Genomic DNA, 26,807 nt, shown 5'->3' on the forward strand with positions numbered 1-26,807 from the left:
CTAAAATGTTTTTATTGCTTTAAGGAACATTGTATTTGTCGTGGCATGCTTACATAACACAGCAACATCTGACACTCTCAACAAGCCATATCCAGCAGGAGGCTGGTTTCCCCAGCCCTTTCAAAATGGTTGTTTTCTTTTCACAAGCACAGAATAAAAATGGGTTAATTGTCCAAGTAAACATTATTTATCAACAAGTTCCAGTTTATGTCCAATCTGGCAGCACTCCAAGTTCTGTGCTATAAATAGAACTGGTCCTTCAAGACAACTATGTGCAAAACAATACATAACTATATATCATATAAGCTAGATGCTATCAGCAGTGTTTTTTTTTCTTATCTGCAAAGCACACATAGGTATAATTACCAATTTTCCACCAACGTCATATACTGATGGTACTACAAATGAGGACAGAATGGACTATATTTCTGCAGTGCTTTTATGCATTTTTTTTTTACGTTTGTCTTATTCCTATACAGCCGAACATATATTTTCAAATCGACATCGTATACCAACCTTATTGTTATAATTCATTGGAGCCTATTTTCATTTTCTACGTTAACATTAATCCATCAAATTAATGTTAATTTAAAACGATCATGACCTGAACCAGTTTCAACTCTGTCAAAGAAAAACAGTTATAACACAGCATACCAGTCTCAGCGTTTCCCTTTTAAAAACCTCAACAACACACGTGTATCTATGTATCTAACTAGCTTTTCTCAGTACTCGTTCCTGTTTTTCTTCATAACAACATCCCCCTTTTCCAAGTCCTTGTCTTATTGGTCCAATTCAAATACCAATCAAACCCGTATCCAAGTGATTTGGAAGACTGTATACAAAATGACGTCACCTTTTTGTGGCCAATGAAATTTTTTACTTGATTGTGACTCTCCTGGATTCCGCGAAATTGTTACTCTGCAAAGAGAACACAGCTCAGAAGTAGAGCAAGTAAGAAACATATGTCTGTGAGTAAGAGATAAAGCCGAACAAGCTGAGGAATGAATTCTCTATAACCTACCTGCCAGGCAGCGGTGTAAGCTATACGTAAGGATGTGTTAAACAAATTACGAAAATAAGTGTTTACACGTTTTAAGTTTGATGGTTTTTATTTTTTGTTTTAAAGGAATGTATATTACCTGCTGTACTTTTAAAACCGGCCGCATTAAAGTAGACACGTGCTTGGTCATATTGCAGATCGGTATGTACCTCGTCTTATAAAAAGCAAAGGGCAGTCATAAAACGTACCGTTTACACCTAAGCAACATTCAGAATAAGGATTATTGTTTATTTGACAGAAGACGTATGTAAACCTAAACAAATCTGAGTGAGCTCGCCATTGGGATCATTGGATTTTGTGCTTCTAATAAAATAACAGGATGTCGGACGTTGATTTAGCAGCAGAATGCTTGGTTTCCATTTCTAACCGAGCAGCTATGCACAGTTGCCCTGACTTGATTATGTCTGAAGATGCAGCCTCAAAAGATACCAAAGAAAATGGAACTTTACTCATGGTCGCTATGATTTTGCTCGACTTGAATAAATGTAAGCCGCTTTCACACATCTGCAGCATTACTACTAGTCCCAACAGTACAGCTGCCAGTTGCTCAAGTGATAACGAGGTAGAAGAAAGCGACACCAGCAGCGAAACCGAAGTCAAGGGTACTACCAGTGATGATAAGTACGACTATGGAAGTAAAGAGAAATCGATCAATCTAAAACTCAACAGCGGCAGCCGAGGGAAAATTAAATTGACTTGTGAAAAGAGACACCTCTGCCCGTACTCTGGCTGTGGGAAGTTGTATGGGAAGTCATCTCATTTGAAGGCTCATTTCAGAGTGCACACTGGTTGGTATTTTATTATTCTCTCTGCTTAAAGTTAATTTCATTAGAAATGTAGAGGTATCATTATTATTGAAACCAACCCAGCAGCTGTAATGTTAAATGTTTCGTTAGTGTATAGGGTTATAGTCAGACGAGAACACGCCATAGGTGGGCCGTTTTGTTCTGTTAAATGTTTGTGTGCTACATCAGCAAGTGAATAAGCCTACGTCACTGACTGTCTTCTAATACAGCAATATTGTTGCATTATATATCCCATTCCTAGATAGTAGTACAGTAAGTAAATGGAAAGATAAAATACGATTACATTAAAATATACAAACCATTAAATTACAAGAATGTAAATACAGCATTAATATGTGCTGTACTCAAGCTGTGTTTTGACCTCCCTGTTGAAATCTGTTTGTTTGGGAGGGGGCGGGTGTGTGGATGGGGGCTGGATGAGTTGCTGTGTGTGGCAGTTGAAATTGTTGATACACAGTAGCTGGGAACAACGTGTACTGTTGGGAAATCATGTGGGTGTGGATGTCCAGGACGTGTATGTATCTGTTTCAATAAACATGACACGCAGCTTATCTTGTAGATGGGCTATAATGCCGAAGTCAAGTAAAACCCAATCTCTCACCCCTCTTAAAATTTAGTTTCCCCAGGGGTGCCCATTACTATGTATAGTGGGGGCAGGCAAATTCGAGTAAAATGTATGGTAGTGCCCTACAATGAGGGCCATGAGGAAATGATTCATAATGTGAATGTGACTTATTCCACACTGGGGAGGGAAGGCATAGGCAGGCTTTTGGCCCCCAACTACCCCCCCCCCCCCCCTTCAAGGGACTGAAACGTGGTCAGAACAAATTTCCATGACATTTCCTGGAACCTGTGTGGGGTGCTGAAGTCACCTGTACAGCGGAAAAACAATACGCACCCAAATGATTTACACTGAGGACATACTATATCACATTCAGCATACTATGCCTGTTTTGTATGCCTTGACCTACTTTTCCAACCCATTTTGAGCGCCTGTGCATTTCATTATTTATCACTTTGCTCCCATCAAACATGACCAGCATCCCTTCTCTAAGCCACTGCAATAGGAATTTAATAAAAGCCAAGAATGTGATCAACTTGACAGTGATTAATGATCAATCTGCTGAACAAATTCAAGGCTTCAGTTATATCTGTATCATATTTGAGGTTCATATTGAAATATATTTTAATTTGAGCGTTAAACTTTTAATATATTTAAAGGCCCTTAGCCTTTTTGGTGTTTGTAATACTTATCAGCGGTTTTAAGTTCTATTTGATCCAATATTGAGGTTTATTCATTTTCCCAATTGTTATTGAGCTAAATTGCATATCTGTTTAATGTTCAGTGTTCAGGAACTATTCTGATTTCCCCCCACTGTGACCTTTCAACTCTATTGGCACCATCTGTTCTATAAAATGATATAGACTAGAGCAGGTGGAACTCCATGTAACAGAGTTGACAAGGTTGCAGATTAGGACCCAAGAGTTATTGTACGCCATAAAATGGGAAAAAAACAAACCTCTAATTGCTTTTACAGACTTTTTTTTTTGTTTTTAACTGAAATAAAGAACCATGCTTTCTTCATGACATGCTTGGGCAGGACAGTTCAGATATACCTTCAGTTAAGAAACAAGCCTAGATTCAAGCCTCAAGGAAAATTTACTGTAGTATGTCAGAAAGTTGTCTCAGTAGTAACACTGCATGCTTGATCGGAAACTAATAGGGTTTTGGTTCCTATTAAACTAATCCTTAATAAAGCAGAAGTATTGAACAGACAATGACTGGGAGTGCTGAGATCTTGATTTTTAGTTCTAGCTATAGCTCAGCTGCATGCTGATTCTAAGCCATTATAAGAACATAAGAAAGTTTACAAATGAGAGGCCATTCGGCCCATCTTGCTCGTTTTGGTTCTTAGTAGCTTATTGATCCCAGAATCTCATCAAGTAGCTTCTTGAAGGATCCCAGGGTGTTGGCTTCAACAACATTACTGGGGAGTTGGTTCCAGACGCTCACAATTCTGTGTAAAAAAGTGCCTCCTGTTCTGAATGCCCCTTTATCTAATCTCCATTTTTGACCCCTGGTCCTTGTTTCTTTTTCAGGTCAAAAAAGGCCCCTGGGTCGACATTGTCAATACCTTTTAGAATTTGTAATGCTTGAATCAGATCACCGCTTAGTTTTCTTTGTTCAAGACTGAATAGATTCAATTATTTTAGCCTGTCTGCATATGACATGCCTTTTAAACCCGGCATAATTCTGGTCGCTCTTCCTTGTACTCTTTCTAGAGCAGAAATATCCTTTTTGTAACGAGGTGACCAGAACTGAACACAATATTCTAGGTGAGGTCTTACTAATGCATTGTAAAGTTTTAACATTACTTCCCTTGATTTAAATTCAACACTTCAGCCACCTCAGCTGTAGAGTAGGTTAAAGCAGGGCAATGTTGTAAACAAGACAGTTGCGTTTTACTGTTAGGATTAGGCCCGTGACTTACTAAATATATTTTCTTTTCAAAGGTGAAAGACCCTTTCCATGCACATGGCCCGACTGCTCCAAAAAGTTCTCCCGCTCAGATGAACTGACCCGGCACTACCGGACCCATACTGGGGAGAAACGGTTCAGCTGCCCGCTTTGTGAGAAGTGTTTCATGAGGAGCGATCACTTAACGAAGCATGCCCGGCGCCACGCAGACTTCAACCCCAGCATGATTAAAAAGGCCGGCTGGAGGGCACACTCTTCTGCCTTTTTGTCTTCAGAACCTGGAGTCTTTTACCAGGCATCAAAAAAACACTGATTGTGATCTCCTACAGAAAAAAAAGTGCCTGGTAAACTCGCCACTAATATTGTGTAGGGGAAGCTTTTCAACTTGAAAATGCCACATTGTAGTATACAGTTTCATTGCTGTGTTTACCTTTAATACCCTAGTCGCGATTGAAGAAATAACCAGGTAATCCTGATGTGACTGAAGCCCCTAGTTCTGAGCAAGAACTTATTTTCTTTATGTTATCCTTTAGAACAGCTTGTTAAGAATCTAATCTTAAAGGGTCTTTGCCATGGATATACCAGTAGGTTTTGTTTTTGTGTTTTGTCAACAGGTTGTTGAGATTCCAGGGGGATTGCAAGTTTTTCAAACTTTTAATATGGATTTCCCAGTCAAGGCATTGACAATTTTGAAAAGAGGCATCTGTCTTCATTCAACCATTCATATAACAATGTGAATCAATACTTTGAATCTCCCCCAAAACTTTCACTCAGAGCATAGTGGCATTAATTTATGATTTTCCCTTTTTTTTTTTTTCTTCCTTGGGCATGGCGTTTTTGAGATGTGTGCTTGGAGAAATTTTTAGAAAATGTTCATACAAAAGTTGTAACATTTTAGGAAATCTGTGTAACAATTTACAGGCATATTCCAGAAGCCTGAAGTTTGGGAAAATAGATACAAGAAGTTTTGTTGCATTGAAAAGATGTAGCTTTATTGCTTAATTGACTTTTCGATCCTAAAGCAATAGAATATATGGACATTTGTAAATGTAATAAAAAGTGGGATTTTATTACATTTAGTATTACAACTGTTCAGCGTCAAAACACTTACATCAGACTTCTATGGTAAAACTAAGACAACGAAGTAAAACCATGTTAAGACATTGTTCTCATTGACTCTAGTTTTTCTTATTATTAAAACTGTACCACCCTTTTGATAATTATTTAAGCGTAGTGTGTGTAATGTATAATGATTACAGTGGCACATTCACCATGACACACTGCAGTAAAAGTGTCTCAGAACCAGTCGTGCAATGAAAGCCACTCCGTATTGGAGCTGGCAACACAAAAAAATGACCACAGACTTGTTCAGTGAACATGGAAATTATGTTTTATTTTAAACTAGAATAACCACAAATACTTAATGCTGATCATCAGTAGTAGTTTGCAATGCTAAATGGTTATTAACCCCAAGATCTTAAAACTTGAATTGTTGAATCAGATGGTTGCAGTACGGTTATATTCTGACCACCAAGGTGCACTGTATGCAACTAGAGTAAAATGCTTTCCAAATTAAAAGGGACAGAGTGTGTCCTGAAAGGTGAAATTGCCTTTTATGGCCACTGGCCACAAGGAAGGAGTTTACAGTCCCACAACTACTGCACAGATTATTTGAATGGAGCTCTCCACAGAAATCAGGTGCTGATAATCATTTACCATTCAAAGTGAAACAAATGAAGAAACAGCTGCTTTGATTTGTGTTGATTTCTGCTTGTTGTAGACTCTGGAGAACTGCTATCTACACAAATCAAGTTTGTTCAGTTGATTCACTTTGAATGGCAAATTAGCCTAATCAACACCAATGTCAGCACAACATAGACTCTGAATGTATTGAAAACATCCTGACACTGTCAAGTTATCAGAACTAGAGAAAGGGTTACTTGTAGATGGCCTTGCATTTATGGGTGTGCCCAGTTTTTGAATGTTTGAAGGCAACAGCTTTTTCCTACGTGAGAATGTTTTTTACAAGTCTGTCAAAAAATCCTTAGCCCTGCCAGCACAATCCATCCATGTGCTGCATGCTTCAACTTTTTCTTCACACTGCTAAATTTTGTTTATGTACTTGTATATTTTATATTGTATATTTTTTGTACTGTGGTTAATAATGTATGTTGAATGTTTGTTTAATAGACAAACTGTTCTCCTACTTTGTTTTGTATGTATGATAAAACACAATCCTTTATTAATTGAACATGTCATTGCATTTTATGCTTGTTGCATCCTGCATAATATATTTGGAAACAAATATGGCTAATTATGGTGTATATTAATTTCATTGGTTGGTTGGAGGGGGGTATTTAATTAAGTGCATGTTAAAATATTTCTGGGGAATATAAAAAGAAAAACAGTACTATAAAACCTTGGTATGCATTGTAATTGTCCTGTACATAGATACATTTTAAAACAAATATTGTACTGTTAACTTGTGCTCTAAAGTCTATCCAGCAGACTAACGTATCAATGCAATAATGTTATTTTACTCTATGTTAATGTATGCTGCTATTAATCTAGTAACACTATTAAAATGTCTATGTACCACATAATAGCTTTTGTTATTAAGTTTAACTTAAATGAGTGGCCAGCTTTGTGGATTATTTTTCATTTTTCAAACTAAATCAAGTTGCATTCATACTTGTGCCTTTGCAAGAAATGTTTACTGTCATAGTTTTCAGATAGCAGATCTTTGTCATTACGTAATTTAAAAAGGAACAATATTTTTTTCCCCCAACATACTTGAAATTCTATAATTTAAAAGCATATGACTTGATTTGCTAAGGCCAGGGATACACAAGCAACTTTTTCTTGGTAACTCAAATGGACCGTTTTTCACAAGTTGAGTTGTCAACACGTTTTCGATTGTGAATCAAGTTGCTGAAATAGACTACTGTTCTATTTTCAGCAATTCAGTTGACAATTTATCTACATGCCTGTCTGTTTAGCCAATGATATTGCATTATCTAATCACCCGATTTTACTCTCAGTTTTGCCAAATAGGAAGTATGGCTACAGACAAGTGGATGCATGAGGGCACTTTACAATTGATCCCCTGCATGCTAGAAAATGTTCATGGGACGTTAGATGGGCAGAATATAAAGACTGCAATTAAAAAAGACATTAGCAAATATGTTCGGAGGTAAAAGACAAACTGTTGCGAAAAAACTGGGAGATTACCAGACGCTCCAGCAGAAATCGCCCCCCTCATATTTGTATTTTGTCTTGCAGTGATCGGACTCAAGTCAATAAATCTTAATATGTCGACAGGGACATACATAAAAAAATGATTTAATCCTGCAGGATCCTCCAAATGCAGTTCCTGCATCAAAGCATCAAGTGCTCCATGCCTGTTTCTTTCAAGTGTTTCTACGCCAACGTCTTTTCAAAATTATTCCAATTACAATAGCAGCTGCTGAAACATGTTTACTGCAAACAGACGCCATCTTAAAATGACTTAAAATAATTGTCAATTTTCCAGTGTGCATATGGCACATTTAGCAACAGCAATTCAGTTGTCATTTTTTTAGGAATGTCCCTGTAATCTAAACATGCAGGCATCAGGTGCGAGAGATTTTCAGTTGATTGTTCATGTGCCATTTCCATTTAAAGAGGTTTTTCCACTCTATTGTCTTTGTTTGAACAGAACATGTAAACCAAGAAGAGCTACAGACTGGTGCATCCCAGCATGTAATGTATATAAAAGTGTGTGTCCGACTTTATTATGAAACAATAAATAACACACTGTCTTAACAGATCTTCATTAATTTTTCTGCTGAAACAAATGTGAGAAACCATTAAATCCACAGGCAGTTTTGAGGCCGCACAAGCAGTTTAGTCATTTTTTCTTGACAACTTATCAATAATGAAAATGAACTTGAGTTGTCAACAGATTTTCAATTGGCAAATCAAGTTGCTATTTTCAGTAATTCAGTTGACAATTTTTTTTAAAACCATAAAAACCACACACACACATTTGCATACAAAATATATGCAGTAGTTACATATTAATATGAAAACCAAGATAACACAGTTCAATCTACAAACAAAATCAATAAAACAGAACAATGGATCCCAGTAGAAGATTGTTGTCTTTTCAATGGCTCTGTGAATTTGTCCTGTAGGCACATGAAAATCCATTTTTATTATCTAATTCTTAGGCCTCCCCGTTTCATAATATCTACCTCATAACATGTGGTTTCTAGTGGCCATACAAAAGTGGAAAATGTTTGTCCCACATGATAACAATTTTGGAAGCTCCTATCTAATTTTGGAGGTCCTATGATAATTATTCTTTTCATCTATAACCTGGAAACACAGTACATGTCAATATTTAAATGCTATAGATTTTGAAACTAAAATTTGGAAAAGCTGTTGAAATATTCAATATTGCTGGCATGAACACAAAATAGCCCCTAAACTATTAATAAATAGTTGAATAAATAATAAATAACACTTAAACCAGCAAACACAATGTACTGCGTTTAACAAAAAATACCAATGTTTCAATTCCTTAATTTTTTTATATAACAAAACAAATCAACCTTTCAAATAAGGTTTGTAACACTGCATACAAATTAACTAAACCAACAGCTTTTGATAACCATAGATTGTACTGTATTTACTATAAGCACCATCTTTGCAGACAAGCTTGTTTTTATCATTTGTTTTTTTTTACTTTAACTTCTTTAGTTTCATATCCAGGTATAGCCAGCTGGGGGGGCTAAGCCCACCAAGTCGTTTTTTGTTAAGTAAATAACTATAAAATACCTATATACAGAATACACATTAGAATTTACTGGAATTCCATAAACATTCACTTTCCACAGATACTGCAGTTAACTGACTTACTGAACAAAACAGAAGTAGATTAGCATCTCATCAACGGGTATTTCCACAAAGAGAACAAGAGCTGTGCACTGAAAAGCACTGAGAGGTTGAAGCTCTCATCACTGGGCCAACATCCGCTGAAATCGCTGTCGTCTTCTGTAGAAAGCTTTTAAGTTCCATTTGGAAGGAGGCAGCATGTGTACCCCATTGTGAACGCACAGGACAGTCATCTCATCAGCATATGTCAGATTCTGCAGCAGCTACATATGTACAGAAAACAATTACTGAGAATTAAAGGAAAGAGAATCTGTGGTGACATAATACAATTATTGTTATCTGCTTTTAAATTTAATGTGCCCAATTATTTAACCCATCGAGAATGCAATGCTCCCTTCAGAATCCCCAGTGAAGACCAGCGACTTCCCACAGCCAGGCGTTCCCCTACACTCCGTGTATGACTCACCCTGCACACCAAGCGCCTTTCCTTTAGTAGGTGAGCCAAGCAGGGACCCCCATAATACAATTCTTAAGCCTTGCATATAGATTTGTGTTGATTTCTTTTTTTTTTTTTTTTTAATCTTTCTTTCATTGTATTTGTTAGCACTATTATTTCACTCATTAGGACGTCGTAGATACCCTACTTGCCCCCTTCAGGAGCTTGTTGGTTGTTTGGCCACCCCCATTTGCAGAATAGCAACAGCAGTCCATGAATGTTCATTAAGTATCCTCTAGATATATTTAGATGACATGGTTCTTTAGAGAAGCTCATATGAAATTGAGAATCTTCAAAACCTGATAAACTGAAAACAATCTGTCTTAAATGAGAAAACAAACAATGATGTGGTTTAGTTTAAATTGTATCACCTTGGGTGTAATAAAGAAGTACTGAGAAGTGGTTCCCTTGCAAGCTGTGCGCACCACCATTTCAAAAACTCGCCGTTCATTGATTGGGTCCATACCCTGTGAAAGAAGGAAACATTTCAAAATATTTTATATATATATAAAAAAAATTAAAATGACCTTATCCTACTCCAGTATCTTTAAATACAGAGATGATGAAGACATTATGAAACCAGTACCATCCTCACACAATCTTCTGTCAGTTTGAGCATGGCAGGAAAAGACTGCCTCCCCTCCACTTGCCTGATTAATTTCATCCACTACTCGGAAAGGGCAGCGGTTGAGCTCCTGCAGAGACATCAGGTACAGCATGGTGGAAACACTGCGCTCGCCTCCGCTCTGATGATGTGGAGTGAGCTCATGGAGCTGGGTGCTGCTGCGAAACTTAACTCGAATGCGAATTCCATACTTGTCATATTCCTCCTAAAAATAAAGAAATACATTTCTTTCTTTTTTAACTGAGCTAAAAGAAAACAATTAGTCAAGTCTAAAATATTAAATTGTACATTCAGTTCTGAAATAGAACTACCATCTAATTTCATGTCTACATCTTAAGTTCCACAGGTATTAAATATAATATTGTGTTTACTGTTACATGAGTAAAACAATACCCTATTGTACAGAGAAAAGCTATGTTAAATACAGGATTAAAATGCACACCAGTGTATGCTAAAGAGAATACTGCATCTTAAGAAAGCCCATCATTAAAGTCAACGTACATTCTTTATGGATTTTAGCTGCACCATTTTTATTCTTAAGGGAAAGAACACTTTTTCTTGCCTCGTTTTCTGAATGTAGGTCCACCTCTCCAGCACACTGCATGGAACTGAAGAAATCACCAAACTTCTCATTGATTTGCTCTACAAGCTGTTTCAGTGGATTTAACCACCTTTCTTTTACCTGCAATCGACACAAGACAATGGAAGAACACCTGCGTCACATTATGACAAGACATTTTACTTATTTATTTATTTTAATGGAGACAAGTGATATATTTTGCCTTTAAATAGTTTGTTCCTGCAAGCCAAAAATTAACACGGTTTCACATGTTTATATAATCTTAAAAGATTTATGTAGTGGGGTTCCGAAAAATAGTGTTATACGCCCCCATGTGTTGCTACAACTGTTTAAATAACGTACCTGGAATTTTTCTTTCACCGTTAACATCCTAACAACTTCTTACACTTATAAGTTTAGTCTGTTTCAGTATGTCAGCTCTACTGCACAGGGGTTTGAGATCAGGGTGTGTCCTCTGATGACTGCAGGAACAGCAATTTGAAGAAAAAAAAAACAGAAGTGCTTTTGATGTTGTGTACGACATCGTGGGTCTTTATTGCGGTCTACCCGGTTGTGAGGGAAAAAAAGTCAAAAGGAGAAGCTTTATTCTTGTTTCCATTAACTGATGGGATTAAGCTACAGTTGAGGCTATTTATACGTATCCTGTTTTCCAAGAGAACAAAAATTCTACAATTTGCAGCGATCACTTTGATTGCAATGCATTTTATTGTATCCCTTAGGATGAGCCCATGTAAGGGTGGTATGTATTTACAATGAGCATTATCTATAATTAGGGCTTCTGATCTATAGTTTTAACTGATAAAACACACCCGATATAAAAAAATGAAATTGATGTATAGCCAATAAACACCGGAAAAGGTTACTCAATTCACATTGATTTCACCGGTTTCCCCATTTAAAAAACAAACAAACAAAAAAAAAAACCTACTACAAAAAAAAAATAAAACAAACTACCTTTCTGTGCAGTTGGGCAATGTCCCGCCTTCCTGACTTGTACCTATCAATCAGTGCGTTTACATGAGCATAAGAATTCCGATATCAAGTGTCATATAAACACAGTTTTCGGAAAATGTATCAGAATATTTCGAAAGTTAGTTTTCGGAAAACAGCACCTAGAAATTTCAGATTAAATTCTGAAAACTAACAAAAGGTATGTCATGTAAACACACTTTTCGGAAAACTTATTCCGATAGCGTACTGCACATGTGCAAACTTTGACCTTCATTCCTGCACATGGAAAACAGAGAAAATAATAATAATCTGTAGTCACTCTGCATGCATCCATTTGCCTAGTTCTGGATAAAGTAATACATTTGTTAAAGTCTGTATGTATTTGTTAATAGCCCATACTGAAGCAGCACATGTTTTCCAGCTTTAAAATCGCGTGATAATTTAAAATAATGTCTGCAAAAGAAACTGGTAATATAGAACAGGAAGAGCTGTTGGAAAGGCTGATTGTACATTGTGGGGAATCTGAATAGAGGTATAGGATAGTAATCTTTGAATTTAAGACCTGACACTTCGATAAAGCACTTGAATTATTGAATTGGTCTCCGTTCTATCGCAGAAATGTCCGGTTTTCAAATCGTACTTAGGCTACTATTGTACTTTGCATGCGAACATATCCTGCGTTTTCCAAAAACTTCAATCCACGTATAAAGTTGAATTCTAATCATGTTAATCATGTAAACGTTAATCATGTAAACACAGAAAAGTGCCGTTTTAAGAAAATCAGTTTTCTGAAAACATTAGTTTTTGCAGACGACACAAAAATAGGAGGAGTGGCAAACACTGTTGCAGCAGCAAAGGTCATTCAAAATGATCTAGACAGCATTCAGAACTGGGCAGACAGATGGCAAATGACATTTAATAGAGAAAAGTGTAAAGTATTGCATGCAGGCAATACAAAATGCGCATTATAAATATCATATGGTAGATACTGAAATTGAAGAAGGAATCTATGAAAAGGACCTAGGAGTTTATGTTGACTCAGAAATGTCTTCATCTAGACAATGTGGAGAAGCTATAAAAAAAGGCCAACAAGATGCTCGGATATATTGTGAGAAGTGTTGAATTTAAATCAAGGGAAGTAATGTTAAAACTTTACAATGCATTAGTAAGACCTCACCTAGAATATTGTGTTCAGTTCTGGTCATCTCGTTACAAAAAGGATATTGCTGCTCTAGAAAGAGTGCAAAGAACAGCAACCAGAATTATCCTGGGTTTAAAAGGCATGTCGTATGCAGACAGGCTAAAAGAATTGAATCTATTCAGTCTTGAACAAAGAAGACTACGTGGCAATCTGATTCAAACATTCAAAATCCTAAAAGGTATAGACAATGTCGACCCAGGGGACTTTTTTTACCTCAAAAAAGAAACAAGGACCAGGGGTCACAAATGGAGATTAGATAAAGGGGCATTCAGAACAGAAAATAGGAAGCACTTTTTTACACAGAGAATTGTGAGGGTCTGGAACCAACTCCCCAGTAATGTTGTTGAAGCTGACACCCTGGGATCCTTCAAGAAGCTGCTTGATGAGATTCTGGGATCAATAAGCTACTAACAACCAAACGAGCAAGATGGGCTGAATGGCTTTCTCTCATTTGTAAACTTTCCTATGTTCTTATGTTCTTAAGGCTTGTTCGTGGGATTTAAAGCTCTATTACAATTACTTGTGAGAATTTAAAATATAATTGTAAATTCCAGCAAAATGTTAAAAAAATGCCTACACACACAAAAGCCCCACAAGAATGTGCCTGTGACCATAAGGATTTCATTGTGGAAGACAGCAAAGGAAAGAAGGTACAACTAAGTACTGTCAAGTTACTACTATTGTGACAGAAGAAAAACGGCCAAGCATTTTGGAAAGTAACTGAAAACAATTTCATACAGTATATAAAAAGTGAAAGCCCCGAAAAAAACTGATTTACATAAAAGTCAAAAATAGCTAAAAATAAGCACTGAAAAATGAAATTAATAAAAACTGGAAAACAAAAGTCTGATAGAACAAAAACCACAATGATAAAGAATAGCAAGTTGGCACATTTTAACACTAGAACCGCCATGCGGGTCAATTTGACCCATTTTGGATTTAAAATGTTAATTCTTCCGTTGTAAATCACATGTGTATGTCCGTTTTTGACTTTTCCTAAATATGCGAATTAAATATCCAGACGACATCTGATAGCCAGAATCGCAAAAATTATAAAGTTATAAACAGTTCTACCTAAAACCGCAACGTGGGTGAATTTGACCCATACATTACAATACATGTCTTTTTGCTGCATTTGCTGCATTTTTTTTTGTAAATGCAGCAAAGAAGATACGCCTCCTCCTCCTAGCACATGCGTTTTTTTTTTTATTTCAAGCCTTTCTTTGTTTGTAGACTGACTACAAGACAGAGGTTGCTATGATTGTGGATTCGTACAATTGCACCAAGATGCCAACTCAGCCAAAGCCTAGTTGCTTTATTTCTCAATGTACCTGGGAGACAACAATCCTTCGATTTGTTCCAGAAATGCAATGGGAATATATCAGAAGGAAATATTTAATCTTGAAAGTAGTCATTTTGATTGGAATATGGCAAGTTGCACTCAGATTCATACAGCAAACCGAAATGACAGGTAGGATAACAACTTATGTGCCTAATATGAAACGTATGTTATATATTCTTTTTTTTATATATATTACTTTTAGAAAAAAAATATTTCGGTTTTACAGGTTTGTATATAGCAGTTTACACGTGTTTACACAATAGTGTTCAATGGGACTGCGTCTGTGTTTACAACACAGCTCCTGGATGCCATTGTAGGCTCCATAGAGTACATTGCAGCCTTCATACCGGAAGTAGTGATATAGTTTATTTTTATGTAGTATTAGAAACAATGATTTCAGTTTCTTTTGAAATGTATATTTTATTTTTTCACTGTTTGTAGTCGTGCTGTATACGCGCTCATTTTGAAAATAAAGCCTTTTATGTTTAATTTTCCATTTAAATACAGTGTTTCTGCGATGCAAATGTTAGATATGATGTTCATGAATACAACTTTTGAGCTGTATCCTATAATATGTCTCATTTTCATAACAAAGCAGTTTAAAAATGTATGCATCAAAATGACCCACATGGCGGTTCTAGGTAGTTAAAAAATTCGGCTGTTCTAGTGTTAAAGAAATATTCACATTTATATTGTACATTTATGCATTTTAATCAATGCTTATATATATTTATATTGTACATTTATGCATTTTAATCAATGCTTATATATATATATATATATATATATATATATATATATATATATATATATATATATATATATATATATATATACACACAGTGCCGTGAAAAAGTATTTGCCCTGTCTGATTTTCTGCATTTTTACACATTTTTCACTTTGTATTTGGTCAGATTTTTTTGTGGGTTGTAATAGTATATAGATGGAGTCTGAGAGAAAAAAATGACACCAAAGTTTGGTGCTTCTTTCATTTGCTTGGTGCGCAAGGTAATCAAACATGCAATCTTCAGGTGTGAAAAAGTTATTGCCCCCCCCTAGTTAACTCAACCCAATTAAAGGGATAATTAGTGTCAGCTGTTTGAGTACTTTGGTTAACAACCAGGCCTGATTTGGGCCAGCCCTACCCAATATAAATCTGACTAACTTTGGCCCTTACCATCAGAGTGAAGTTGTCAGCACACAGGTTCTAGAGGCACATCATGCCACAAACAAAAGAAATTCCTGAAGACTGCCGGAAAAAAGTTGTTGATGCCTATCAGTCTGGAAAGGGTTACAAATCCATTTCTAAGGCTCTGGGGCTCCACCGAACCACATTCAGAGACATATTGTCCAAATGGAGAAAGTTTGGGACAGTAGTGAATCTTCCCAGGAGTGTCTGTCCTGCCAAAATCTCTCCAAGAGCAAGGCGTAAAATCATCCAGGAAGTCACAAAGAACCCTAGAACAACATCCAGGGATCTGCAGGCCGCTCTCGCCTCGGCTAAGGTCAGTGTTCATCAGACTCCACCATCAGAAAGACACTGGGCAAAAATGGGATTCATGGCAGAGTAGCAAGGCGGAAACCATTGCTCACTAAGAAGAACATGAATGCTCGTCTCAAGTTTGCCAAAAAGCACCTGGATGATCCTCAAGAGTTCTGGAACAATGTTCTATGGACAGATGAGTCAAAAGTAGAACTTTTTGGCCGACATGGGCCCCATTATGTCTGGCGAAAACCAAACACTGCATTCCACAGTAAGAACCACATACCAACGGTCAAGCATGGGGGTGGTAGTGTCATGGTTTGGGGATGCTTTGCTGCATCAGGACCTGGACGCCTTGCCATCATTGAAGGAACCATGAATTCTGCTCTGTATCAGAGAATTCTACAGGAGAATGTCAGGCCATCCGTCTGTGAGCTGAAGCTGAAGCGCAGCTGGGTCATGCAGCAAGACAATGGTCCGAAACACACAAGTCTACATCAGAATGGTTGAAGAACAAGAAATTTAAAGTTTTGGAATGGCCTAGTCAAAGTCCAGAACTAAACCCCATTGAGATGTTGTGGCAGGACCTGAAACGAGCAGTTCATGCTCGAAAACCCACAAATGTCACTGAGTTGAAGCAGTTCTGCATGGAGGAGTGGGCCAAAATTCCTACACGGCGCTGTGAGAGACTACTCAATAACTACAGGAAGCGTTTGGTTGCAGTTATTGCTGCTAAAGGTGGCGTAACCAATTATTGAGTCTAAGGGGGCGATTACTTTTTCACACAGGGGCACTGGGTGTTGCATAACTTTCTTTAATAAATAAATTAAACATGTATCAAATGTGTGTGTTATTTGTTCACTCAGGGTCCCTTTTATCTAATATTAGGTTTTGGCTGAAGATCTGATAACATTCAGTGTCAAAAATATGCAAAAATGCAGAAAATCAGACAGAGGGCAAATACTTTTTCATGGCACTGTATATATTGTAACACAGCAGGGAGGGGGTTAAAATCCTCCTTGCATAAAACATGTACGCCTGCACATTTTAGTTAATTATGACTTGCACCTGGCTGTTATTGTAAATTAGAGCCAGGTGCAGGATATAAAAGAGAAGCACTCAGTCTGCTTGGGGCTGCTGTGTGGAGAGCCCGCTTGTCTGTGTGCTCAAGCGTACAAAAGGTAGTGTAAAACTTTTCCAGATCAGTGTAAAACCTATGTGGTTTGTTTTATTTAACTGTTTTGTTTTGGTTTGATTTTTGTTTTAACAGGTAAACAGTTTAGCTGTCCTGTTTGTTAGTTTAGGTTCCAGTACTGTGTTTAGTTAGTGCTCAAGAAAGAGCTAGGTGTTTGTTTTGTTTATTTTGGTTTTTGTTATTATTAAAAAAATAGCGCAAGAGCGCTTTGAAACCTACAAATCTGTGTCCTGGGTCTATTTTTAAAGGGGCAACGAACCCGAGTGGGTGAGGTTCATTTACAATATGTACAACATATCGAAACGTTGGGCAGCTGGCTCTTTGAGCTAAAATATATCTATATTGTGAGCCAGCTCACAGGTTCACCAGCAGGAGGCGTTCATGGCAGGCTAGGAACAAGCCCACAGGTGTTGCAGATAACACAATGATAGACCTGTGGTCAGCATACTTGCCTGCCATGATGTCAAGGAGTTAACGGGTAAACAGGCTGCAGGTGTGGTTAGGTAGGGGATCAAGGTTGTACTATGGTTAATTCTCATTAGCCTTAATTAGACCGCACCTGTAGCCTGTAACCGTCCAATTACCAGATGATCCAGCACCCTTTAAAAGAAAGCCTTCACAGCCAGTCAAGATTGGCTTCCAACCAGTGAGCAGCGTGAGCTTATCTACAACCAAGACTGACCGGGAATATAAAACAGAAGCTAAAAAAACTGCCTTTGCGACTGAAATCTTCTTTCCTGGGTTGGCGCTGTTGGAAGGGAATACAGCAACGGGGAAAGAGACGCTGCTGGTTTTCACATGCTGGAGACAAGCTGAAGCCAACAAACCTGGTAAAACCCAGGAACCAATTAATTCAACTGGATGTGGTTAACTGTCCAGTTAGTTTACATTGTTGTTGGGTTTTTTTGTTATACAAATACTGTTTGAACTGTTTATTTTCTTTACATCTCATCTCGCAACCAGGATGGTATTTTCTTTTGTGAAGTAGGCGAGCAAGTTTATTTTTTTTACTTTTGTGAAGTTTAATAAACAAACTTGGATAGGAAACTACTGTCTGCTTCGTCTGTGTGCACCCACACACCCACAATATATATATATATATTTCACACACGTGTGTAATACATAATGCAATGCGTTTGATTTGTGTTGGGAGTTTGTCCATTATGGCAAGCTAAATAGTGTAAAATAGTACAATGAATATGTTCTGTTTTCTGTAATAACATGAAGTGTTTAAAAAAACAATGTCATTCCAACACTCGAACCAGAGGTAACAGCAGTGTGGAGTAGTGGTTGGGGTTCTGGACTCTTGACCAGAGGGTCGTGGGTTCAATCCCTAGTGGGGGACACTGCTGCTGTACCCTTGAACAAGGTACTTTACCTAGATTGCTCCAGTAAAAACCCAACTGTATAAATGGGTGATTGTATGTAAAAAATAATGTGATATCTTGTAACAATTGTAAGTCGCCCTGGATAAGGGCGTCTGCTAAGAAATAAATAATAATAACTGTCACCCAAAAAAAAAAGAAATGGAATTTGATCATTATTACTGCCTGCTTTGAATTCTGCAATCGACTCTGGTTTCCTTTTTGCAAAAGTCAATCCACAACATCTCGATGGGATGTAAGTCTGGGGACTGAGATAGCCAATCCATAAGTGTAATCGTCCTTTTTTTCAGAAATTCTTTTGTAGACTTCGCAGAACACAGGGTCATTATCCTGCTGGAATACAAACTCCCGTCCAAGTATCAAAATTTCTTGATACTTTGCAGCATTCATTGATCCTTCTACAATACAAAGGTCGCCAGTGCCTGCAGAAGAAAAACTAGCCCATACCATCACACAACCTCCACCATGTTTAACACTGGGCATGATTAACTTTTCTTTAAATTATTCTCCTCTCTTCCTCCAAACACATTGTTGCTTTCTTGGTGAAAAATTATATATTTTGGATTCGCCTGACCATAAAATTTGAAGAAATAATCCGGCATTTTCAAGTATTCAATGGAAAACTACAATCACTTTATTTTGTGTATTTGGTTGAAGAAATCAGGCTTCAAGTATTCAATGGAAAACTCCAATCGCTTTCTTTTGTGTATTGTTTTTAACAAAGGTTTGCATCTTGGTTTTCGCCCGTGGACATTCATCTTGTTAAGATGTCGTTGAATTGTTCGCTCATGAATTTCTTGACCATCTTCTCTCAATTATTGTGTCAAATCTTTTGCAGTAATCCAAGGACTTTGCCGGGCTGTTTGAACGATGATTCTTCCAGATTTTGCAGAATCGTTCTTGGTCTTCCACACCTGGAGCTAGTTACAGTAGTTCCTGTTCTCTTGTGTTTGTCAATAAAAGCCCACACAGTGCTTGTCAGTAAACCGTCTTTTGGCTATTCTTCTGGTAGTCTCCTTTTTCATTTAGTTGTATCACTGCCACTTTTAGATCATTGCTCTGCTCTTTAGTTAACCATATTTGTTGCTTTTCTGAATCACAAATTTCCAATACATTTTTCAGCAATTGATGATTATGTATTTATTTATTACATCAGGTATTGGTTTTCAATCATGATAATTGTTAATAATTATCAATGAATTGGGTTTCATACAAAACATGTTGACTGACCAAATACTTTTGTTAAAGTATGTAATTAGTTTTTGCATGTTATTTTTCAGTGTATGCATGTTATGTAATAATGTGTTGTTTTATTATAAAGCTGAATCTCTGCTTTAATTTATATATCTTTCAATAGAACAATTAGAAATTATTGAAATCACTCTTTGTGGTTTTTCTCTTTTTTACTGCCCAAATACTTTTGTCTGTGACTGTGTGCGTGTGTGTGTGTGAGTAATTATATATATATATATAGGGCTGCTCAGATTAACAGATTCATCAGACTGACTAATTAACTAAAGAGTTGATTGCAGATTAATGTTTTTTACAATTTAAGAATCGTGCAGAATTACATTTTTTATATTATATAAAAAAATAGAAGATCCATATTTTCTCCACGGCAGTCAAATCATAAGTGAGCAGAGGCAGGACAAACAGTTGAAGTTCTTGAGTAGGTTTAACCAATGGGAGAGTCAAAGATCTAATCCTTGTTATGCAGCTGTCCAATCGTTAGTGAGCAGAGGCAGGTCATAAATATGCTAGGGTGCGCGGTGTAAGAATAACTGAATTTTGTACAATATTGCTATTATAGAGACCATTATTGGGAATTATATTGAGAACTTCAAAGTAATATTTAGAATTGCTTTTTACAAAGTAATGAAGTACATTTACTAAGAAAAAGTATACACACTCCAAAATGCGTAGGTGCAAAGTACAAAATTAAATTGCCATTAAATTGGTATTTAGATTTCTATTTCAGGGAACCAGGGTTATGATAATAGGAGGCAGTGTGGTCCAGTGGTTAAAGAAAAGTGCTTGTAACCAGGAGGTCCCCGGTTCAAATCCCACCTCAGCCACTGACTCACTGTGTGACCCTGAGCAAGTCACTTAACCTCCTTGTGCTCCGTCTTTCGGGTGAGACGTAGTTGTAAGTGACAATGCAGCTGATGCATAGTTCACACACCCTAGTCTGTAAGTCGCCTTGGATAAAGGCAATCTGCTAAATAAACAAATAATAATAATAATAATAATAATAATAATAATAATAATAATAACACTCCCTATCAAGTATGAAATGTAACCATTACCTCATGGGTAGAAATACCAAAGCTGGTCGCAAGGCAAGTGGACAACTGGAATGCCACAAGGCTCGGCCAAGGCCACCTTGCGTGTTACCATGACGAACCCTGGAGGTCACCCTCAACACTCTTGTTCCAAAACCAGGGTTTTGTGGATCTATGACCTTCAGCTGATAGAACTGCGTAAAGGTATGGGGAGTGGCCCACACCGCTGCATTGCAAATGTATTTGACAGTTGCACCCTGGAACAAAGCCCATGAAGTTGTCATGCCCCTGGTGGAATGGGCAGTGAGCTTTTCTAGAGGGGGCAAGTTGGCAAGTTGGCTCGCTCGTATGCAGTCTTGACTGTGTCTGTGATCCATTTGGATAGCCTCTATTTAGAAAGAGCTTTACCATGGGACTTAGCCCCATAACAGACAAAAAATTGTTCAGACTGCCTCCTACTCTGTGTTCGGTCCACATAATACTCTAGTCCGCACCAGACAAAGCGTATGGAGCTGCCGCTCCCTGTCAGACTGGAAAGGAGATGGATTAAAAGCCTCCGATTCCAGTCTGGGTAACGTGAAATGCTAAGATAGTTTTTGGCAAATGCTTGCATCTCACCCGCCCACTTAGCGGATATGACTGCAAGCAAGAAAGCCGTTTTCAAAGATACATATTTCAGCTTAGCTGAATGCAAGGGCTCAAAGGGAGGCTTCAAGCACCATGTTAAGCCTCCAACCAGGGACAATGTCCTTCATAGGTGGCCGAAGCCGCCAAGTTCCTTTTAAAATTTGCCCCGCCAGAAAGCTGAGCTCCTGAGGAGACTGAATCAATTTTGATATGGAAAAATGAAATAGCTGCCAAACAGACCTTTAATGTAGAGCGGTTCCCCTTATCAACAGGTCCTGCAAAAATTGCAGTATAACTGCCATGGGTTAGGTCGTGGGGTCAAAGCCCTTAGGCAAGCACCATGTCTGAAAACACCCATACAGGGAACGTGTGGACGCTGCTCTGGCATTCTGCAGGGTGTCAATAACCCTGTCGGAAAGCCCTGGGCGGCTCAAATGTTGCCGTTCAGGGGCCAGACCCAGAGCTGCAGGCTCGACGAGTTGGGATGCCACAATGTCCCCCGCGCCTGACTGAGCAGGTTGCGATGTTCGGGCAGGCTCTATGGTTGGCTGCTCAGAAGCAGCATTAGAACTGGAAACCAGAGTTTCCTGGGCCTCTAAGGAGCTACTAATAGCACCCTGGCCTGGTCCTGTCTGATTTTCTCCAGACACAGCGGAAGCAAGGCGAGCGGTGGGAAAGGATAACAGCAGCTGCCTCGGCACTGGTGTGCCAAGGCATCTATTGCCAGTGGGTCCCCAGCTCCTGTTATGGAGAACCAGCGAGGACAATGAGTTGACAATGGCTCTCCCAAACCTCTGGGTGAAGCCTCCATTCTGAGGCACTGGGAACTCCCTTTGGAGAGCAGGTCTGCCGCCTAGCTTATCACCCCGGGCAGGTGTACTGCTCGCAGACAGAGGAGGTGATCGTGCGCCCAGCGCAACAGCTTGCAGGCTACTCGATGGAGACTGGGGACCTGAGGTTGCCCTGGTGGTTTATATAAGGTTTATATAAGCTACCACGGTAGTGTTGTCCGTCCAGACAAGCACGTGTCTCCCTTAAACCTCCTGTAAAAATTTTGCAAGGCTAGAAACACTGCCTGCAAAAGATTGATATGGAGACCCTGCCATGGGGGGTTCACACACCCCTTGCGCTCCCCTGCCATTCCACACAGCGCCCCAGCCGAGGTTGGACGTGCCCGCGGTGATGACCTCCCTCTGGTGATGCTGCCCAGCGCTACACCTAAGCGCAGGAGGGCAGGCTTTATCCATCAAGAAAAAGCCTTCAGACAGAGACGAGACACTGTCACGGCTGAAAAACCCTGCTGTTGAACCAGGCTTGGAGAGGGCACTGAAAAGCTTCAGACCAGCGGTCATTCTCTGCACCCTGTCGTCCGACAGAGTGTACAGCATGGACCTGGAGTCCAGGCGCACTCCCAAATAGAAGGCTGTCTGGCTGTGCTGGTCCCTGAAGCTGCTGGCACAGGGATAAAAACCCAGGCATATGCAATAGCAAGCAATGTACAGTTGCTGCCTCAGCTGCTAAAGACAGTAACAGGACTGTCAACAAGGTCTGTTTGGTACCAGACTGGGATGGGAATACTGGTCTGTAGCGGGCCAGAACCAAACAGAATGGAGCAAACTTTATCCCCACAAGGCACGCGTGCCTGTGGGAAACTGCTGCCCAGGGCTTCTCTATTCCCAGGTGCGTGAGCCATGATGTGGGAAAACAGCCACCTCTCTATGAGAGGGTGATGGGGAAGAGCACTGTACAGGAGAGGGACGCAGACAGCTCTGTAGAGCTGCAGGAGAAACGATTCTCCAACATATGCTTGGAGAATGCACACAAAAAACTTGCAGAAATGCAGTTTACCAGTGCCTCCTTTGCATGTTGCTGCCTCAGGCAGGAAGAGCATCTGCTTGTCCACAGGCAGGCTGGCCTTGCATATGTCACAGGGATAAAACCCAGTAATTATGTAAATAGCAAGCAATGTACCGTAAGAATGTACAGTTGCTGCCTCAGCTTGCTAAAAATAGCTACAGGACTGTCGGCGAGGCCTGCTTAGTACCAGATTGGGGATTGTAAAACCTTGGTCGGTAGCAGGTCGGAACCGGGACTGTACCGAACAGTAGGGGGTCGGTTTGGTGCCAGTTTGGTGCCTGTAGCACCAGTTTGATACAGTAGTGTACAGTACTGTTGCTGCCCTCAAGGCTTGTCTGCTCAAGCAGCAACGCCACTGTACACTAATGCAACAGGGCTGACCCTCTGTAGACCAGGGCACCTGCAAGACCGCAGTGGCCCTTTTGATCAATGGCATAAGCTCCGCCGTTACAGGGAGAGCTTAACAGTAGGGGATGCGCTATCTGACTCCATGTCCTCAAATGGGAACGCCAGCTCATTGGAGAAATGCGCACAAAACCCGTAAAAAAGTGGCTTGATAAAGACAGCAACTGGGCTGTCAACAAGGTCTGCTTGGTACCAGACAGGCAGGCTAGCCTTGCATGTGTCACAGGGATAACCCCAGGCATTATGGAAATAGCAAGCAATGTACAGTAAGATGTAAAGTCGCTGCCTGTGTTTGGTACTGATTCGTTGCCTGTAGCACCAGGTAGGTACATTAGTGCTCAATGAGGGTTACACATCCCCTGCACCCCCACTGCCATTCTAGGCATCGCCCCAGCTGAGGCTGGATGTGTCTCAAGCAGCAATGGTGCTGTGTAACAGCTGCAGCTGCAGCTCCTGTATAAAGTATGCACTGTAACAGGGCTGGAGCAGTATACATAGTGTTCCGCGTTTTCAGTTTTTATCTTTATAAAACCTTTGAACTGAGCCTCAACGGTGATGAACCAAGGTTGAACCGAGCAGACTAAAATGAACCGAGATGAACTGATCGGTTCACAGCCGCACGGTGCCTGAGCACTAGTGCTGTACTGTGCAGTACCTTGCAAGGCACGGTTCAGTGGGTGGTTATACTCGGTGGTGGTACACTCGGTACGGTACTGTTCGGTGGTGGTACACTCGGTCTGGTACGATTACCCCGGTACATTAACTTGGTTTGTTGTTCGGTAAATGTACCGGGTCTGGAACGGAACTGGTCTGTGACCTACAGTTACTGCAGAAGCAATATATAGGGGTGCCCACCTATAAAGCTTCAGGCAAACCAACACAGCCCTAAGACTGGGCAAAGTCCGTTGTCAGAGCCTTCGCAATGGTACTGCAAGCAGAGACCAAGGCAGCACGAAACACTGCAGGAAAGATTGCAAGCACATCAGACCCGACGCAGCGCTAGCCTAGCGACTGTTTAGTGAATCAGAGTGGTAACCTATGTCAGAGCCCCGACAGCCTTCGCAATGGCACTGCACGCAGAGACCAGGGCGGCAACAAAACACTATCGGAGGGGCTGCGGACAGCCAGCCCTGAAGCAGAGCTGAGCCCAGCAACTGCTAGTGCATCACGATGGTAACCTCGTTCGATGTACAGTGTACAGGTGGGAAAGGGAGCTTACCATGGGAGCGATCTATAGGGATGCCCACATACAGCTACAACTTGGTTAATCCAACAGTCTGAAAACGGAAGAAACCTACTATTAGAGCCCTGCAAACAAGATTAATGTGGCAACGAGACACTGAGGGAGAAAACTGCAAGCAGTTTTAACCCGAAGCGCGCGTCTCAGTCCTACAGATGTGCTAGTATTTCTGTGAAAAGAAACAGAAAAATACAATTTTTTTCTCACACAAAACAGTAAACGCTCAATTACCGTTAATTATGTATAATTTTCGTAATAAAAAACATTTATATTTTCAACGAAGCTAGCAGCCTAAGACAGAACACCAGTAGCCGACTTAAGGTTATTTTCTCCTGGGGAAGGGGCGACAGAGACGCCGGCTTCGCGCGGAGCACAAGGCTGCTGAGGGACTTAACGAAAACCACGGCTGAGTGCACAATACGTGTAAATAGCAATTACTATAATTACGTAAATATAAAATCTAATTAACACTAGAAGCCCCGCGGTAGTCATTTTGGCAGTTTTTGGTTTTAAAATTTAATTTTCTCTAGTTGTGTAACACATATGGGGCTGCACGTTCATGTACCTTTCTGTCTGTATGTGTTAAATATTTTCACAAAGCATGAAACGTGGAAGTGCAGAAATAAAGGAGATATATTAGAATATACCTAAAAGCCCCGGGAGCAGTCACATTGACGGCCACACAGAAAACAATTGTATTTTGATTATACAGAACAGTATTCTACTTTATTATTTCTAATACACACATACACACACACCCTTGTTAAATCGCCCCTCGCTATACTGCGGATTTGGTTATATCGCGGTCCTGGAGTTGGCTCCCCATTTTCAGAGTCTAACTGCGCATGTCTTAGCTGCACTATACATAGACAATTTCACTTAGAATTACTGTTCATTTTATTTTGTACTACACAAACTAAAATATACAGAACAATATATTATGCTGAAGTGTTTTTTTAAGCAATGCACTAGTCACAGGGCAGTGACGTCGGCTCACTAGCAACAAGCCTCCTGTGTTGTGAATGGATTCTTTCAATGCAGCGGTTGGGCATTTGAGAAAGGAGAGGAATATTCATGAAATTAATTGGAGACTTAAAGTTGATGAGAAGCAGTTATCCTCCGCAGTATGAATTAAAACGGTGTGCTGCTTTTTATACGAAAAATGAGAAAAAGCATGTTGCGTAGATGATTTATTGGAACCTGACGCCCCCGATAAAACGAGGGAGTGGTTGTACAGTATTTGTTATTAGCCTATTTGTTTTTCTATGGGTCTCTCGTTATATCGCGACCCACGATATATAGCTGATTTGTATTGGACCCCGACACCCCGCGATATATCGAGTGGTTGCTGTATATATTTAATATGCTTCGGTTGTTTAGATGTTTACATTACGTACTCAATAAAAAATAAAAAAAATTACACCAGACTGTTTCTCCTTTCATTATACTATTTACAGTGTTTTGAATACAGCCGTAATGATATTGAGGCTTCTAGGTATGAGCATATCTCTGGGTCTTCTAGTGTTAAGTTAAATTACACACACAAATAAGCAGATAAAAGTATATTCAACACGTATCTGTTCGTAGTCTCTCTCATCTCAGGTCGGATGAAAGGAAAAATGATATTGAGATCTGTGCTTGCAGTCTATTTATGCCCTTGGGGGTGGGCATAACTGCGTCACAGGCTCCGACGAGCAGTCTTTGTTATATCTATTGAGGTTACAGGGTCTTTAAGGGTAAATAGGATAAATGGTTACATTTCTTACTTGATAGGGAAACATTACTCACAGTGCTTTGCTTGGATGCCATGTTAATGTAAGACTGAAATATTTACATTTATCAGTTCGAATTTCGAGGACTGCGACTTTATGTTTCGTTTTGTACTATTGTGTTTGCCAAAGAAAGACCGGTGAAC

The 26,807-nt window shown here is 39.4% G+C and overlaps 2 protein-coding genes across 2 annotated transcripts in view; one reads left to right on the forward strand and one right to left on the reverse strand.

The window, feature by feature from the left end:
- Window positions 1-893: 893 nt before the first annotated feature.
- klf9 (Kruppel like factor 9) lies at window positions 894-8,153 on the forward strand. Its single transcript, XM_034035025.3, has 2 exons — window positions 894-1,848; window positions 4,381-8,153. Exons 1-2 carry the CDS (start codon window positions 1,380-1,382, stop codon window positions 4,656-4,658), a joined length of 747 nt encoding a protein of 248 aa, XP_033890916.2. The 5' UTR covers window positions 894-1,379; the 3' UTR covers window positions 4,659-8,153.
- Window positions 6,345-26,807, reverse strand: part of LOC117421090 (structural maintenance of chromosomes protein 5-like) — a 100,169-nt gene continuing 79,706 nt past the window's right edge. The window contains exons 21-24 of the mRNA XM_059025726.1: window positions 10,907-11,026; window positions 10,370-10,549; window positions 10,091-10,186; window positions 6,345-9,486 (exon numbers count right to left, since the gene is read on the reverse strand). Coding sequence (XP_058881709.1) covers window positions 9,346-9,486; window positions 10,091-10,186; window positions 10,370-10,549; window positions 10,907-11,026 — 537 coding nt within the window. The 3' untranslated portion in view covers window positions 6,345-9,345. The remainder of the gene's footprint in view (window positions 9,487-10,090; window positions 10,187-10,369; window positions 10,550-10,906; window positions 11,027-26,807) is intronic.

The sequence above is a fragment of the Acipenser ruthenus genome, chromosome 1 (genome assembly GCF_902713425.1).
Source record: "Acipenser ruthenus chromosome 1, fAciRut3.2 maternal haplotype, whole genome shotgun sequence".
NCBI classification, from domain to species: Eukaryota; Metazoa; Chordata; class Actinopteri; order Acipenseriformes; family Acipenseridae; genus Acipenser; species Acipenser ruthenus.